Source organism: Henckelia pumila, chromosome 1 (assembly GCF_033568475.1).
Source record: "Henckelia pumila isolate YLH828 chromosome 1, ASM3356847v2, whole genome shotgun sequence".
NCBI classification, from domain to species: domain Eukaryota; kingdom Viridiplantae; phylum Streptophyta; class Magnoliopsida; order Lamiales; family Gesneriaceae; genus Henckelia; species Henckelia pumila.
The window spans coordinates 104,878,959-104,895,436 of NC_133120.1; the positions used below are offsets into that span (position 1 = coordinate 104,878,959).

The 16,478-nt window shown below is 35.7% G+C and overlaps 1 protein-coding gene across 1 annotated transcript; it reads left to right on the plus strand.

The window, feature by feature from the left end:
• The first annotated feature begins 4,800 nt into the window (after positions 1 to 4,800).
• LOC140878117 (homeobox protein HD1) lies at positions 4,801 to 8,944 on the plus strand. Its single transcript, XM_073281725.1, has 5 exons — positions 4,801 to 5,478; positions 5,655 to 5,775; positions 7,800 to 7,990; positions 8,090 to 8,221; positions 8,513 to 8,944. Exons 1-5 carry the CDS (start codon positions 5,191 to 5,193, stop codon positions 8,651 to 8,653), a joined length of 873 nt encoding a protein of 290 aa, XP_073137826.1. The 5' UTR covers positions 4,801 to 5,190; the 3' UTR covers positions 8,654 to 8,944.
• Positions 8,945 to 16,478: the final 7,534 nt, after the last annotated feature.

Here is a 16,478-nt window from a genome sequence, read left to right on the forward strand (position 1 = left end):
TATCATTTGATCAAGTGATCGTTAAGGGAAAGCAATGATTTGGCCTCTGCTCAAAAACCAAGATTCATTCCAATAAGGTAACCTTCCTAAATCTCCTGCAGCCCTTAATTCAAAGAAATAGTCAAAATACATTAATCATGTCATCATCCTTCATAAGAAATGGAAGATTGATAATAAAAAACTGGTTTGAAATAGAAGATGATCATGAATATGATACATTTCATGAATATCGTTTAAATACTTCTGATTTAATCATATTCGAATCAATTTATCAACTAAAATTTGTAATAATAACCTATGAATGGAACCAAACTAATCTGAAAACATTTATCTGTTATAAATGAATCAGATCTGTAAAGCCATGAATGAGAAAATTCATAAGAATTTGAAGAATTCCGCAACCTGGTATCAGAGCGGTTAAAGCAGATTATTAATGCCTGGATTAACTTTAGACATTGAGATTAAAAATTTATTTGACAAAATAATCATACTAAAAGATTTACATCAAATAAATCAATTATGGAACAGAATAAAAGATCTTCAAACCTTTTATTTCAAAAACCATAAAGTAGAACATTTTTCAAGCAACTGAAAAATGATAATTCAAATTTATGAGAACGAAGAAATCGAAGACATAACAATCTGCTATGCATAAGAATAAACTTTGTTATCGAAATCCGATCAACAAAAACAAGATAGTAAAAATAACAATTTTTATTAAATAAAAAATATATGAAAATACAAAAGCAAATATCTTTAATTTATATTCTAAAAATATAAATTTTGATATAGAAAATTGTGAAAACAATTTGAAACATCTCAAGAATTATCAATCTTCAATTGATACTTTCGAAGATTTTCAGAATTTATTAGAACAAATAGATTCAACAAAAAGACTTCTAATAGCTTTAAAAAAATTAAGAAATTATATCATCTGTTAAAATGACAGAAGTAACAATTCCAAATCAAAACAGTCAGATTGATGAATCTGAAGAAAACCAAGAGTATAATTTGAATATTATATTTAATCAAAGTAAGTTTGCTGAAATACAGACAACGGGATTTTCTAGTTCAAAAACTAATCTAATAGATCAACCGGGAATATTAAGTAAGATTTCAAATTTTATTAATCCTAGGAAAAATTTAATTTATTATTCAATTCGTACAAAAGAACGATCTTGTAAAATAAATAACGAATTAAGGTCTAATACTCTGAAGTTATTAACAACTCAAGATATTGATACCATCATGACAAAAGCCAGTGAAAAAGAACGATCTGAACTAAAATATGTTCATATCGGAGGAATTGAAATAATAGTATCAGCTCACTACCGAGAAGGAATAGATACACCAATTGAAATCACAGTTCGCGACAAAAGGATACGTAATTTTGAGGATTCTATCCTTGGAAAAATTGAAGGAAACTTATGTTACAAAAAGATGAAATTTTGTATCTATCCACAATACAATATATCTCTTTTTGATAAAAACATAAATGATGTTTTAACATTAGATTATTAATTTTATAGAAATAATCTTATGTTAACAGGAAACCATCCGATCAATATAAACTATGTTGTTGGTTTAGCAACAAGTAATAATTCTCAAACAGGAATAATTTCAACAAAACCAACTATTTCTGTTGAAAGAATGTTTGAAAATATTACAAGAATTGAACACCCTAAAAAAGCATTTATTGAAAAAATAAATTCCTATAAAAGATGGAGTTCAGATGACCTCCAAAAATCACAAAACAATCTGTACCAAGAAGATCATTATCATTTGCTAGAAACGATGAAGATATTCTTTGGAACCATGAATCAAAATATTCTTAAAATTAAACAAGCTATTGTTAATGAGTCAACCTCATCGCAATGACGTCCTTAATAAAATTAAAAAAAGATCTAAGAGATTTAGAAAATAATATTAATAAGATCAATCTATCAATACAAGAATTAGAGAAAAATTTCAAAGAATATATTGATTTAGCAACGACTAGATTAATAATTGAACAAGAAAGACATAATAATGAAATATTAAACTATCTTAAGGAAGTTCTTCCAATAGATAAAGGAAAAAGAAAAATGAAAGAAGAACCACCATTCAAAATTGAATCATGGTATAGAAATCCCCTTAGTTATGGAAAACATAAATATGGAGATGTTTAGTGAAACAGACGAATCTGATTTTGAACAAATAGGAGTAAATACAGAAGAATTATATCATTCACATCAGGAATCAGAACAATACAGAGATATGAATATTTTAGAATCAGAATCTGAAGATGATTCTAGACCACGATTAAATCTACGAACGAATGTAGAAGGTAGTGGTGGAAGAGATGATGAAGAATTTAAATACAACAGAGACCAATACTCTGGATCTTATAAAGATGTTAGAGACATTCTTAGAGAATAAAAAACATCAGGATTTGTGAAACAAAATATTTTTGATTTAGGTTGTTCAACAGCTAAAGAAAGAAAATCAAAGATAGATCATTGGGCAAATGAACTATCAGTACAAATTCAATTAACACCCTTATTAGACAAAAGTGAGAATATTCAAGTTTTAACTCATGGGATGATAAAAATGACATTGGTAGGAGCAGTAAGAACTTGGGCTGAAAACCTAGTAATTACTAATCTACCACAAGGAATGACAGGACATCGATATTTCGAACTATTTGTTGATGCCTTGTATCAAGAATTTTTAGGAGTTTCTAATAATGATGCTAATCTGGTAGCTAAGAACATAGAACAAAATAGAGCAATTTTTATTCCAGATAATATTAAACTATGCAATTTATGTTATCTAGAAGAATTTATATGTGATTATGAAACAAACTATTATCAGTTAATAGATGCTGATAAAAAAGAACATTATAAATTAAGTATTTTTAATAAAATACCTAATATACCAATAAATAGTAAAGATGAATTCTTAACTAGCGCTTATGCAAAAACACTAGGAGGAGCTATTAAATTCATTAAAGATGTTATAACAAAGAAATGTCATGAAGTAACATTAAATAAAAGAATATCCAGATCTTACAAACAAAACAATAAACTTTGTTGTGACAAAATAGAATTCACAGTAAAAGAATACGGTTGCAAAACAAACATGTCACACAAACATTTAAAACGACAGAAACAGAATAAATTTAATAAACCTTATAAATCTTTTAATAAAAAATTTATTCCCTATAAGAAAAAGAAATTTCTTTAGAAAACCTTATAAAAGAAAATTTTATAAAAAGTTTAATAACAAAAAACCACCTTGCCCAAAGGGTAAAGGAAAGAATTGCACATGTTGGTTGTGCAACGAAGAAGGACATTATGCGAATGAATGTCCAAAACGAAACGAAAAGAAGAATAAAGTTAAACTTCTTGAAGAAATATATACTATTGGATTCTATCCAGTAGAAACAATTGAATTTTCATCCGACGATGAAAATATTTATTATCTTGATGAATCAAGTGAATCAGATTTTGAATCTGATTCCACATTCGATAATTCAAGAAATAATAATGATTAAAATAACGACAAGGGCATTTTTGAAAAATGCAACTCTAGGTACTAAACTCAAACTTTTATTTGGCTTGGGTACCTATTTCCAAGTTGCCCTATTTAGAATCATTAACTATAATTATTATTTTTAAAAAAATTAAGAAAAAATTGATTCAATAATGTTTTGTACTAAATTGTAAATATTATCACTTTTACCATTTGTACTTGCAACCATACACCGCATATTGTGTGTTACATACATACATATATATTTAAAAAAATCATTCATTAAAAAATATGTCATATAAATTGTATTTTCTAATTTTCAAACTTGTAATAAATAAAGAAAGAGTGAGAATATTATCTTTTTTTTTTTTTGAGTTTAAGAGTGAGAATATTATCAATAATACATGTGACATCCAAACAAAAAAACACTTGTACACGCGCATAGATTTGTCCAAAGTTATTAGGAAATAGGAATTGGTTCAATGAAAGTAATGGGCCAGAATCAGTTCTAATTTTTCACAAAAATGTGTGAGATCGTTTAATGGATTAGTTTTATGATATAGATATCTTATTCGATTTTATTATTAAAATATTATTTTTATATCAAAAATATTATTTTCATTTTATATATTAATCAATTTTATTTATCTGATAAATATCTATGAGACTGTCTCACAAAATATATGCACATGATTTTTTATTGTTCCCACTTTTTATGCACCAATCTTCACTCACAAATCTGTGTACGGTGCCTATGCTAAATGTGATTAGTTAAATTCTGTATAATACTTAACTACAAAAATAGATTATGATAAATTATAAAATTACTTGATTATTTAATGCATATTTTAAATTATAACAACCCGTGATTACTTTTTTATTACTAACTTAACTAACATATGGACGTGCTTGAGTGACATATAAAAGATAAATCACAGATTTAAAAAAATTGCATTTGTAATTAAATATTAAATATTCAGGGTTAAATACAACAAAAATAATTTCAAGATACATCAAATACTATCTTTCTGTCACGAGGTCCCAAATTTAAAACGAAATCTTCAATTCGAGACTCAAGTATAAGAATATCTCATCTCTGAAACAGTGAAACTTAAAAAAAAAAGAGAAAAATATTATCCTTTTCTTTTTTGTTTTCGAGAGAGAATAGTACTATGAGTACTGTCTTATTTTTAAAAATACCATAATTGTAATATTATTTTTTTTATCTTTTAATTTATATTCTCCGGCGATATAAATATCAGCAAGCTTGCTGACTCGATGCAGAAAGTTGTGTGTTTCTGATCCCAATATAGTGTGTGTGCCCCCATCAGTATCAAGAAACGATCTTTTTTATTTTTTTTAATTTTATTTTATTTCCATCTTCTTCCCCTACAGAAAATTTACACAAAATTATCATGCAAAATCTGAAATAAATCCAATATATTTTACACATGAAAACACCACCTTTTGCTTGCTTGTCTGAACAAGAAACCCTTTTCCCCTCCAGTGGTCCAAACCTGTGAAACTCTCTACTTTTTGCTTTGATTTCCACACTTTTTTTCCCCTTTGTTTTCTACCCCACTGCACTGCTCCACTACTGCACAAAAGGAAAAAAGGGGGTCTAATCGTGTAGTGTGAAAAAGACGGGATCTTTTGGGGCCACGAAAAATATCTGTTATGCAAGAACAAGGGGTGAGCATGATGGGTTCTGGCGGATTTAGTGATGGGTCCATGGCGGTTTCCGTCGAGCACCACCACCAGCTCAAGGCGGAGATCGCCACCCACCCGTTGTACGAGCAGCTTCTGGCTGCACACGTGTCATGCCTGCGTGTGGCGACGCCTATCGATCAGCTGCCGTTGATTGACGCTCAGCTCTCTCAGTCTCACCATATGTTGCAGGCTTATGCTCAAAACAACAATCACTCGCTCTCTCCGCATGAAAGACAAGAGCTTGACAATTTCTTGGTATGTTTTTTTTTTTTTTTACCCTCTCTCTCTTTTACTTGCTTTTTACGAAATCCCTCATCGTGTTTTTCGTTTTCTGATATGGGTTTCTTTGATTTTCTTTTTTTCCTTTCGTTTTTTTTTAGAACTTATCGGTTGTTCATATATAATCACTGTGTTTGATTTGAATGATACAGGCACAGTATTTGTTGGTTTTGTGTTCATTCAGAGAGCAGCTGCAGCAACATGTCAGAGTCCATGCTGTTGAAGCTGTCATGGCCTGCCGTGAAATCGAGCAAAATTTACAATCTATCACTGGTAAATTAATGGTTTCTTTAATTTCTTCTCATTTATTTCGATTATCTCTACTTGTGAATTCATTATCTTGGTACGAACTTCAAATGGCAGTTCTGTCTCTAGTTGCGTAATAAATTCATCCTTTGACAGTACTTTTGAACTTTTTTCTTCCTCAAGTTCCTTTCTTGTCCTTATTAACTTTATCAATGACTCAAATCCAAGATTTTTAATGTTAGCGAATCAATTGCTCAGCCTGTATACCCATTGATTGGCCACTTTTATATATTATGCTTTTCAATTTCATCCTACCCGGAACATCAACTAATTATTATCAAAGCAATTAAAGTGAAATTTTCAGTCAAAAGTTATTTTTTGCGGATAATGAATAAGCATACTAAGATGATTAATGAAGTGTCGGTTGTGTATCATTTAATGTAATTTAAATGGGCTGTCCACACCTAAACAAGAAATTCATAAATTGACATTATTGTTTGGTGAGTTTAGAGATGTGATACAACCAAACCTATTATCAAATACTGTAGTTTATATTCCAATTTGGCAGGAGATTTTGCTTATTTCATTTTATATATAATTTTTGTGGATATCTTGATTCACATTTGGTAGTCAAAGGATCAGAAGAAGGATTAATTGAGGATTCTGTAAGGTAGTGTGACTCTACAACAACAGATGGGTGTAGTGGGATCCATTGAGGATTAGTTTATATAGTTAGGAGAGTTTTGGTTGGTTGGGGCGATGGATGTAACAATTAAGTGACAATCAACCAACTAATATTTATAAATCTAACTCTACCAACCAATGACGATCATGTGTTGTGTTATATCTTAATATTTATGCTACTTCTCAAACTATAGGTCGATACATGGAACGCAACCCCAATAAGCGTTAGCAGAAATTAAGGATGTTGATGCATACGGGAAGATGTAAAATAAGATTGACGTAAGTTTGTGATAGAAGTAAAATTTTCAAAGATTGGTTTTTTCAGAACGACTGCTTTTAGTTGTGTTTATTCACTACTCGAAATCAAACATTGGAGTAACTAGAAAGCATGAGTGGAGTTAGAACAATATCAGTATTCTTATATTTTGACATCAAGATTAAGCAAAGACTTTGTTAGTCTGATGTTTGACAATCATATTTAGTTTCTTATGGATGATCATAATGACGAATACCATTCTAAGTCTGATAAAAAATAGATGCTCGAGAAGAAAACTGTTCTTCGCACCCTTCTTTTTTTTTACGATACTGATCATCTCTTAGTCTCTTGCCATAATATTTATGGTGTCCAGTGTAAAGTAACGTATATGCTCAAAAGAATCATCCATTTCTTGATTGTGCAAGCCATTTTCCAACTTTCTTCAAGTGTTTGATTATCTCTGAATCGCTGATGTCTTCTAGCGGATGAATTATCCATGATATTACTTACAATTTTGTCTTTGAAATACATTGTATTACATCTGTGTTATTGAAGTTTTAGATCATTCTTAAGTTTAATATATTTGCTTTTCAAAAATTAAAACTGAACATATCGCTTAAATGTGTATGTTGTAGCTTAATGTTGGCTAACTTCAAGGTAAAATCATTGAAAATGCTTTAATATGATAATAAAATAATAGACACAATGCAGGTGAGTGATGGATCGAGTGATATGTTGTTTACATTCTTTATCAGTATATCTGGTTTCGTGTGACCACTTCTGAGCAGCCTGCAAGCATGCTTTGCAGAATTGACTAGAGATATAGTCTCTTCTCTTTGGAAAGAAATTTCTAGCCTGAAAATCGAACTGATCATATTATAGCATAAATCAATTACCTATAGGGCATTTGCCCATTGTCCCTTGCTGGTCATTGTTCTTAAAAACATATGCTTGATATAGCTAGCTAGCATTCTTCCATTGAAGTTCTTGCACTACATCTGCATACTGCTTGTTAAAACTTAAAGTGGTCGAGAAGCAAGAATAAGTTGCGGTGAAGCTTTCCAGGCCATGACCAAGTCCGATGAGAAGTTGGTTATTTTGTTCCCCGCAGGTGCAACTCTGGGAGAAGGAACTGGTGCGACTATGTCAGATGATGAAGATGAGCTACAGATGGATTTCTCGCTAGACCAATCAATGGCTGATGGTCATGACTTGATGGGATTTGGTCCATTGCTTCCGACAGAATCAGAGAGGTCTTTAATGGAGAGAGTGAGGCAAGAACTGAAAATCGAGCTGAAACAGGTGAATTTATTTCTTTGAATAAAAAATCTGTTCCAAAGCAGGTAACTCGGTAGATTATAATATATGAATGCAGCTTGATTCAAGCTATGATTTTTGCAGGGATTTAAGTCGAAAATCGAAGACGTGAGAGAGGAAATATTAAGAAAAAGAAGGGCCGGAAAATTACCTGGTGACACAACTACAACTCTGAAGAACTGGTGGCAGCAGCACGCGAAGTGGCCTTATCCAACTGTAAGTATCATTTCTAGATACCTTGAAATCTCAAAATCAGCTTCTGTCCAACTCCAAACATATAAATGTCCGGATACTCTATTCGTTAAACAATCCGATCATCATGAACGAACCAAAAAGAAAGTCTGGGGTCTCTACAATTGAAAATCGATATGGCTTAATGGTTTATAGTGTCTCGACTGCAGCAGTCTTTGTGTCGTATCTGCACTTAAGTCGGTGTCAAGAAAGAGATTGATAGTGATTAGAATCAAGAACCCTGAAAAGTACCATGTAATGTTACCACTCTTGCAGGAAGATGACAAGGCAAAGCTTGTGGAGCAGACAGGGTTGCAGCTGAAGCAAATAAACAACTGGTTCATCAACCAACGAAAGCGAAACTGGCACAGCGGCTCACAGTCGGCTACATCTCTCAAGTCCAAGCGCAAGAGATGAAAAACTGATGACAATTCTTGGATCTGAATACATATCTGTATTCATAACTGAATCTTAGGCAAAATGTGAATCAAATTTCAGCGCGACAAACTGTGGAAAAATGGGAACTAATACTTAATTTTGTGGTAGATGAGGTGAGGTTGGGGTGATACATAAGTAAGTATACATGTTGCTACATATATTTTGTGTAAGAAAACTTGCTAACAAGTTGCCTGTAAGAACTGGTATCACTACATTTTATCTTATTGAATGTGTCACACGGACACTTAATTGTTTGATGATTTCTTTTGAATGCAATCCCAAGTATAATTATTTTAAGCGCTTTTTAAGATTTGATAACTACATATTTCACCTGATTTCTTAACCATAGCCCCAGACTTTTTGAAAGTTTTTGCAAGTTTTTGTTTCGTATTTAATGGCACTAAATTATGATTTCTTCATATTGGAGTGCAATATCGAACCATGACGCTTGAGCTATTATGTGGTTTAAAAGATATGAGTTGCACTATTATCACCAGTTATAGCTTTTGATAAAGCGACAAGCGTTTGGTCCTACACTTCAAAACACGCGACAGAATCCAATACTCTATGATCCAACTTTTGGAAATTCACTTTTTGTTAAATTGAATATTCAATATAGCATATGACAAAAGAGGTATTATTTTATTCATAATTTTTAAATATACAACTAAAAAAAAAATTTAACAACCGAGTTTTTTTTTTTTTTAGTCTAATATCAGATTATCACCTTCCTTTGTGGGTTAGTTTTTTTCTAGAAAATTGAAATCAATAAAACTACGTAGAAAATCATATTTCTAAACCAAGTCAAAAACTATCGTTGCATATGTAGTGATGTAGCAAAATAAAACAATCACCTGAATTATAAAAATTCCGGAGATGCAAAACTATCGTTTCTGGGTTTACACATGTCACTCATTCGAACTCTCAAAGTGAATAACGGATCGTCACGAACAGAGTGTTAGAAGCTCAGAAAGTGCACAACAAAATCCTTAGACACTCAAGTCAATGGTACGCTAGGATGATAAAGAAAGCTTGTGACCACAAAATATGTTAAAATGCGAGCTTCACTTTAAAATGTGAAAAAATTGTAACACCCAGTATTTTTAGTATGTAAATTCGCATGCATAATTAGGGATTTCATTTATTTAGAATTTTAGATTATGGGTTAAATAATTATGTGAAATTATTTGTGTATGTTTTAAGTTATTTTTAAGCATTTAACCCATAATTAGTGATTTTTCATGATTTATGGAAATTTAATTATTTTATCGCGTAGACGGGACCGTAGACGGACGAGATGACAACTTTCTATCCAATTTATTTCATGAGCCTTTTAAGAGCCCAAAAATATTATTTTGAGTTTTATCTCTTCAAAATTATCAGTATTTAATTTTATATAATTTTAGGAGTCCATTTTTATCCAAATTTAGCCAAAATATTGACTTTTAATTACCTTTAAAATTCCCTAAAATTAATATTTCGGGATTTAATTAAGTTATCAGATTTTTTAACTTTTAGTTGGAGTTTTAAAGTTGTATATTTTATATATATAACATCTTATATTTAATTTAATTATCCTACACCTTATTTTAAATCAATATTACCCTAACAACCTACCCCAATCTCACGTAATCTTCAACCTAGCCGCCTCCCTCCCCCATTATTCATCTCCTTCATCGACCAAGTAGCCTCCAAGAAGGACTCCATAGCCTCGATATTTTTGAAGCATCAAGAAAGGTTGTTCGTCGTCCCAGAAACGTTCTACGCACTTTGCCCTATTAATTCTACGGTGCAAGGCATGTTTTTTTCCTCTTTTTCACACTATATCAGTAATTATTATGTGTGTGTTGAGTGTGCATTGAAATCTTTCAAGAATTTTCAGAAAAAGAATCGGTTTTTACGATTATTTGCACATGGTTCTTTGGTTTCTTAACATACTCACGTTTTTCTTGTTATGGGTGTGCATGGCTGCTGGTCAGAGGTTGCAGGGGGTGCCTTAGGGTCCCTAGGTTCATGTGTGATGGCTAGGTGGAGGCGTGAATGGGCTGAGGGGAGGCTGGTTCAGAATTGGGATTGAGGGAGTGCATTTTAGGGTTCAGTGGAAGAGGGCTTCGGGTTTGAGGTAGGGACCATGGCTCGGGCTGAGCCATGGTGGGTTATGAGCCGGCCAGGGGTGGCCGAAGCTGGCCGGCAGCAGGCTCACGGCCGAGGGGAAGACGGGTAAGGGGGGGGATCGGGTTAGTGTTTAGGGTGGATCCGGGTCGGGCTGTTGGGTCCGGGTCGGGTCTGGAAAGTCATGGGTTATGTTAGTTGGGTCCGGGTCCGGGTTAAGTGAGTCGGGCTCGGGTATTTTTATTTTTAAGTTTTAAGTTTAATTATGTGTTAAATGAGCCTAATTAAATTCAAAAATTTAATTGGGTTTCATTTAATTATTTGAGTTGAATTTAATTGTTATTGAGTTTAATTAAATTAAATTAAGTTAGCCCGATAATTTTTATGGGCTTGGGAGCCCATGGAAGTTATTGGGCCAGTCTTTGGGCTTTTGGGCTCATTGGGCCAGAATAGGTTGTTATTGGGCCATGAATGCATTAATGGGCTTGAATAAATTAATTGGGCTTAGAAATGTATTTTTGGGCTTAAGTTTGTTAATGGATCAGTCTCAGTGTTAATGGGCCAGAAATTTAAGAAAATGGGCTTGAGCGTTAGGGCCAGCAGTTCAGCACAAACCATGAGAAATTGCATGTGTTCTAATTATATATTTAATTATTTTATGCATGAATGTTATTTTAGTATTTATATGTTAGTATAAAAATTAAATTAAATATATAAGAAGGACACACATTTTATTTAAGTACATACATTCATGAAATAATTTTATGGCATGATTTAATGTTTAAGGTTGAGCTAGAAAATAATTTTTATGTTGGAAGTTGAAGTAGTGTGACAATTTAAGGGGGACAAGTCCCCACATGTTAAGGGTAGTTTACTACCAGTAAGAGGTGATTCGTCACCGCCGCGTACGTTGGTTTTAAGAGACTGATCAGTCGAACCTTTTAAGTTTAATGTTACACTACGGATATGACCATGCGATGTTAGAAAAATGATATGCTCAACAATGTTATGTATGTATTATATGATTATATTTAAGTTCAAGTTTAAGCAAGATTTTAAGTTATGATTCATGATTTTAAGCATGTCCATTCATGTATATGTTATGTATTAGTATTTCAGTGATTTAAATTATTTTAAGCCCTTGTTATGTTAGCATGTTGGGCCTCTAGGCTCACTACACTTATATGGTGCAGGTGAGTACGTAGAGGAAGATGTAGTACCTACCGGCGGCGAGGACGTATGAGCAGACAGGCAGTGATCCCCCGCAGCCGTCGTTTGAGTCAATATGAATATTTTTAAGAATTTTTAAACCCTGTTATTTATTTATTTCTTTTAAGTCATTTCAGTGGCGAATTTTAATACTATTTTATTAAGTAATTTATTGCATGCAAACTTTTAAGTTAATTGTTTTGACAGTATTTTATTTAAGTTTGACTCAGATATTTAAGTATAAAATGTTGCATTTTATTTAAGTTATTTTTAAATCTGTTTATTGTTGTGCATATATGTATGGGCATGTATGTACATTTATTTTACTTAGGATAAAAAAAAAAAATAATTCCGCATATATTATTTTAGAATGTTTGGGTCGTTTCAATTGGTATTAGAGACGCGTTCTTGGTGGGGTCATCACTGCTATGCGAGCTCAGAAATCCACGCTACCGGTCTGTAAGTTTTAATTGCTTTTAGTATGATTTAGTAGTAGCATGTTTAAGACCTAAGTATTTATGTTAGCAGAAAATTTTTTTAGTACTTAGTTATGCATGGCGATTTACGTAAAGAAATATGTGGTGGTGCAGAATGCCTCTGAGACCAGCTAACAGGCGTAAGGGATCCCCACCACCGCAGAACCCTCTTTCAGCATTGGAGCAAGCCAATGCAAACATGATGGCTGGGATTACTGCTCTGTTGGAGCAGTAGGCGGCACGTCTGAGACTTTCCCATGATGAGGACGTGGCTGAGAGGTTCCAGAAGAAGGGACCGAAGGAGTTCACAGGTGCCACAGATCCACTCGTTGCTGAGGGGTGGATCCGTTCTTTGGAGAGTATCTTTGCTTATATGGGGTTGACTGATGCGGACAAGGTGAGGTGCGCAGTGTACATGCTGAAGGGTGATGCAGACTTATGGTAGGAGAGTGCATCACGAGGAGTGAATCTGACTACTATGTTTTGGGCAGACTTTCGGAGGATGTTTTACTCCAAGTATTTCACTGAGGACGTGCGCAGCCGCATGATCCGAGAGTTCATGAGTCTCCGACAGGGGGACAAGACCGTTGTGGAGTACATCCGACAGTTCGAGAGGAGCTGTCACCTTATGCCATTGATTGCTAACAGTGCACCTGAGAAGATGAGACAGTTTATTGAGGGGCTCAGGGCAGAAATCAGTAGAGCCTTGCGTTCTGAGGAGGGTAGGAGAGAGATCCAGAGGGAGCAGCAGAGTAAGAGGCAGTTTCAGTCTGGGTATCAGCGACCATCTTCGCAGCCTCCTGCGAAGAAGCAGTTTACTGGGCCGTCTAAGGGCCCGAACCAGCAGAAGCCACAGCAGCAGAGACAGCATCCTAGGGGCGGGGCCCCTAATACTGGAGGATATCCTACTTGCCCGAAGTGCCAGAAGATGCATCCGGGACCATGTCTTCTAGAAGCAGGCGTCTGTTTTCATTGTAAGCCAGGGCACCAGATGGCCAATTGCCCGAGGAAGAAGAACACTATAGGGAGAGTGTTCGTGATGCAGGCTGAGGAGGCAGACCCAGATACCTCCTTGATCACCGGTATATCTTACCCCTATCATTTTATGATTTCTTCTTTTGGGTAATATTTTTTCGATTTTTGTTGTGGAATAATTTATTATTTGGGTTACCTATCTGCATGTTAGAATAAGAAGCATGTTTTACTTGTGATTAGAATTAAGGGTTATTAGTGACTCATCTTTGGGGGAAAGTTTAGTAGTGGTATGAAATTATTGGGATTCTTCTGCGTGCAGGGAGAATTCTAGTTGGAGGCAACTCCACGTTTGCATTGCTAGATTCAGGGGCTGCGCATTCGTTTATCTCCCTGGAGTTTATCAGACGGATAGGCATTACCCCTGAGATTGCCGACAATGGTTATGATGTCACTATGCCGTCAGGACAGATTATTACTACCTCTAGTGTCATTCGAGAGCTGGAGTTGGAGCTGCAGGGGCACTCCATTCGCGCAGATGTAGTGGTTTTGCCATTGAGCGGATTTGATTTGATATTGGGTATGGACTGGTTGACAGTCAATGGAGCTTCGATTGATTTTCGTCGGAGGACAGTGTCAGTGAAACCGTCAGAAGGCGACCCGTTTACTTTCCATGCATCTCAGAGCAGTGATATTCCTCAGGTGATATCTTATATTCAGGCGAGGAAGCTGTTGAGACGGGGTCGCCGAGGTTTTCTAGCAAGTATTGTCACGGCCTCAGAACCATCTAGCAGATCATTATCAGAGATAAAAGTGGTTCGTGATTTTCCGGACGTCTTTCTGGAGGATGTTGCAAGAATTCCACCAGTGAGAGATGTGGAGTTCAGTATCGACTTAGTGCCAGACACCGTGCCTATCTCAAAGGCACCATACAGACTTGCTCCTACCAAGATGAAAGAGTTAAAGGAGCAGATTCAGGAGTTATTAGAGAAAGGCTTTGTTCGTCCTAGCTTTTCTCCTTGGGGAGCTCCAGTGTTATTTGTGAAGAAGAAGGATGGCAGTATGAGACTGTGCATCGATTATCGAGAACTCAACAGAGTCACCGTGAAGAATAAGTACCCACTGCCGAGGATAGAGGACTTATTTGATCAGTTGCAGGGAGCTTCAGTGTTCTCTAAGATCGATCTGCGATCTGGTTATCATCAGCTGCGAGTTAGAGAGGCAGATATGTCCAAGACTGCTTTTCGGACACGTTATGGGCATTACGAGTTCTTAGTGATGCCATTTGGGATGACCAATGCTCCAGCGGTTTTCATGGATCTCATGAACCGGGTATTTCAGCCGTATCTTGATCAGTTCATCATAGTCTTCATTGATGATATCTTGATCTACTCTAGGAGCATTGAGGAGCATAGGCAGCATCTACAGACAGCCTTGCAGACTTTGAGGGAGCAGCGTTTGTATGCCAAATTCAGCAAGTGCGAGTTTTGGCTTGAGCAGGTGGCATTTCTTGGCCACATTATTTCGAGAGATGGGATTGCAGTGGATCAGTCGAAGGTTGAGGCAGTGCAGAAATGGGGTATTCCGAGGAATGCTTCGGAGATTCGCAGTTTCTTGGGTTTGGCAGGATATTATAGGAAGTTCATCAAGAGTTTTTCCTCTATTGCAGTACCCTTGACTTCCTTAACCAAGAAGAATGCGAAGTTTATTTGGAGGTCAGACTGTCAGAGGATCTTCGATCAGCTGAAGGAAGCACTCATTACCGCACCGATTTTAGCGATGACAGTACCACACGAGGAGTTAGTGGTATACACCGATGCGTCTAAGCTAAGGTTAGGCGTAGTACTTATGCAGTGTGGTAAGGTTATTGCTTATGCGTCGAGGCAATTGAAGATTCATGAGCAGAACTACCCGACACATGACTTGAAGTTAGTAGCAGTGGTCTTCGCTTTGAAAATCTGGAGACACTATCGGTATGGCGAGAAGTGCAAGATTTTCACTGATCATAAGAGCCTCAAGTACTTCTTCACTCAGAAGGAGTTGAACATGAGGCAACGGAGATGGTTGGAGTTGGTGAAGGATTACGACTGTGACATTAGCTACCATCCAGGTAAAGCTAATGTAGTGGCTGATGCATTGAGTCGGAAGTCGTCAATAGCATCGTGTTTGACAGTGCAGTTACCACTGCAGAGCGAGATTCAGAGGTTTGATTTGGAGTTTTACTCGAGTGGTCATGCACCGAGCTTGTCAGTGTTGACGGTGCAGCCGATTATACGAGATCGGATCAGAGATGGACAGCCTACTGATGAGGAGTTACAGCGTTGGAGGCAGAGAGATGAGGCCAAGGATGGTCTTCTTTATACAGTTGTGGATGACATTGTTCAGTACCGTGGTAGGATGTGGGTACCGAACGTCGATCAGTTGAGAGCTGAGATTTTAGCAGAGGCTCACACATCTCCGTACTCCATTCACCCCGGAAGTACGAAGATGTACCGAGATTTACAGCTATTGTATTGGTGGCTCGGGATGAAGAGAGACATCTGGAGAGTTGTGTCAGAGTGCTTGACTTGTCTGCAGGTCAAGGCAGAGCATCAGCGTCCAGCAGGACTTCTTAGACCTCTTCCTATTCCGGAATGGAAATGAGAGAACATTACAATGGACTTTGTAGTTGGTTTACCGAGGAGTGCCAGAGGTTGCACGGCTATTTGGGTGATCGTGGATAGACTCACCAAGTCAGCACATTTCTTGCCAGTGAGGACTACTTACTCATTGACACAGTATGCGGAGCTTTACATCAAGGAGATTGTTAGACTGCATGGCATACCAGTGTCGATTGTGTCAGACAGAGATCCGAGATTTACGTCTGCGTTCTGGAAGAGTCTACATACAACATTGGGGACTCGACTACTGTTCAGCACAGCTTTTCATCCCCAGACAGATGGTCAATCTGAGAGGGTGATACAGATTCTTGAGGACTTACTGAGAGCTTGTGTCATCGATTTTCAGGGCTCATGGGAGACGAGATTGCCATTAGT

Bases quoted from the DNA above. Each gene is read 5' to 3' on its own strand.
- LOC140878117 (XM_073281725.1), top strand. From the start codon at position 5,191: ATGCAAGAACAAGGGGTGAGCATGATGGGTTCTGGCGGATTTAGTGAT. The intron at 5,479-5,654 runs GTATGTTTTTTT...TGAATGATACAG, and splicing joins AAGAGCTTGACAATTTCTTG to GCACAGTATTTGTTGGTTTT. The intron at 7,991-8,089 runs GTGAATTTATTT...TGATTTTTGCAG, and splicing joins TGAAAATCGAGCTGAAACAG to GGATTTAAGTCGAAAATCGA.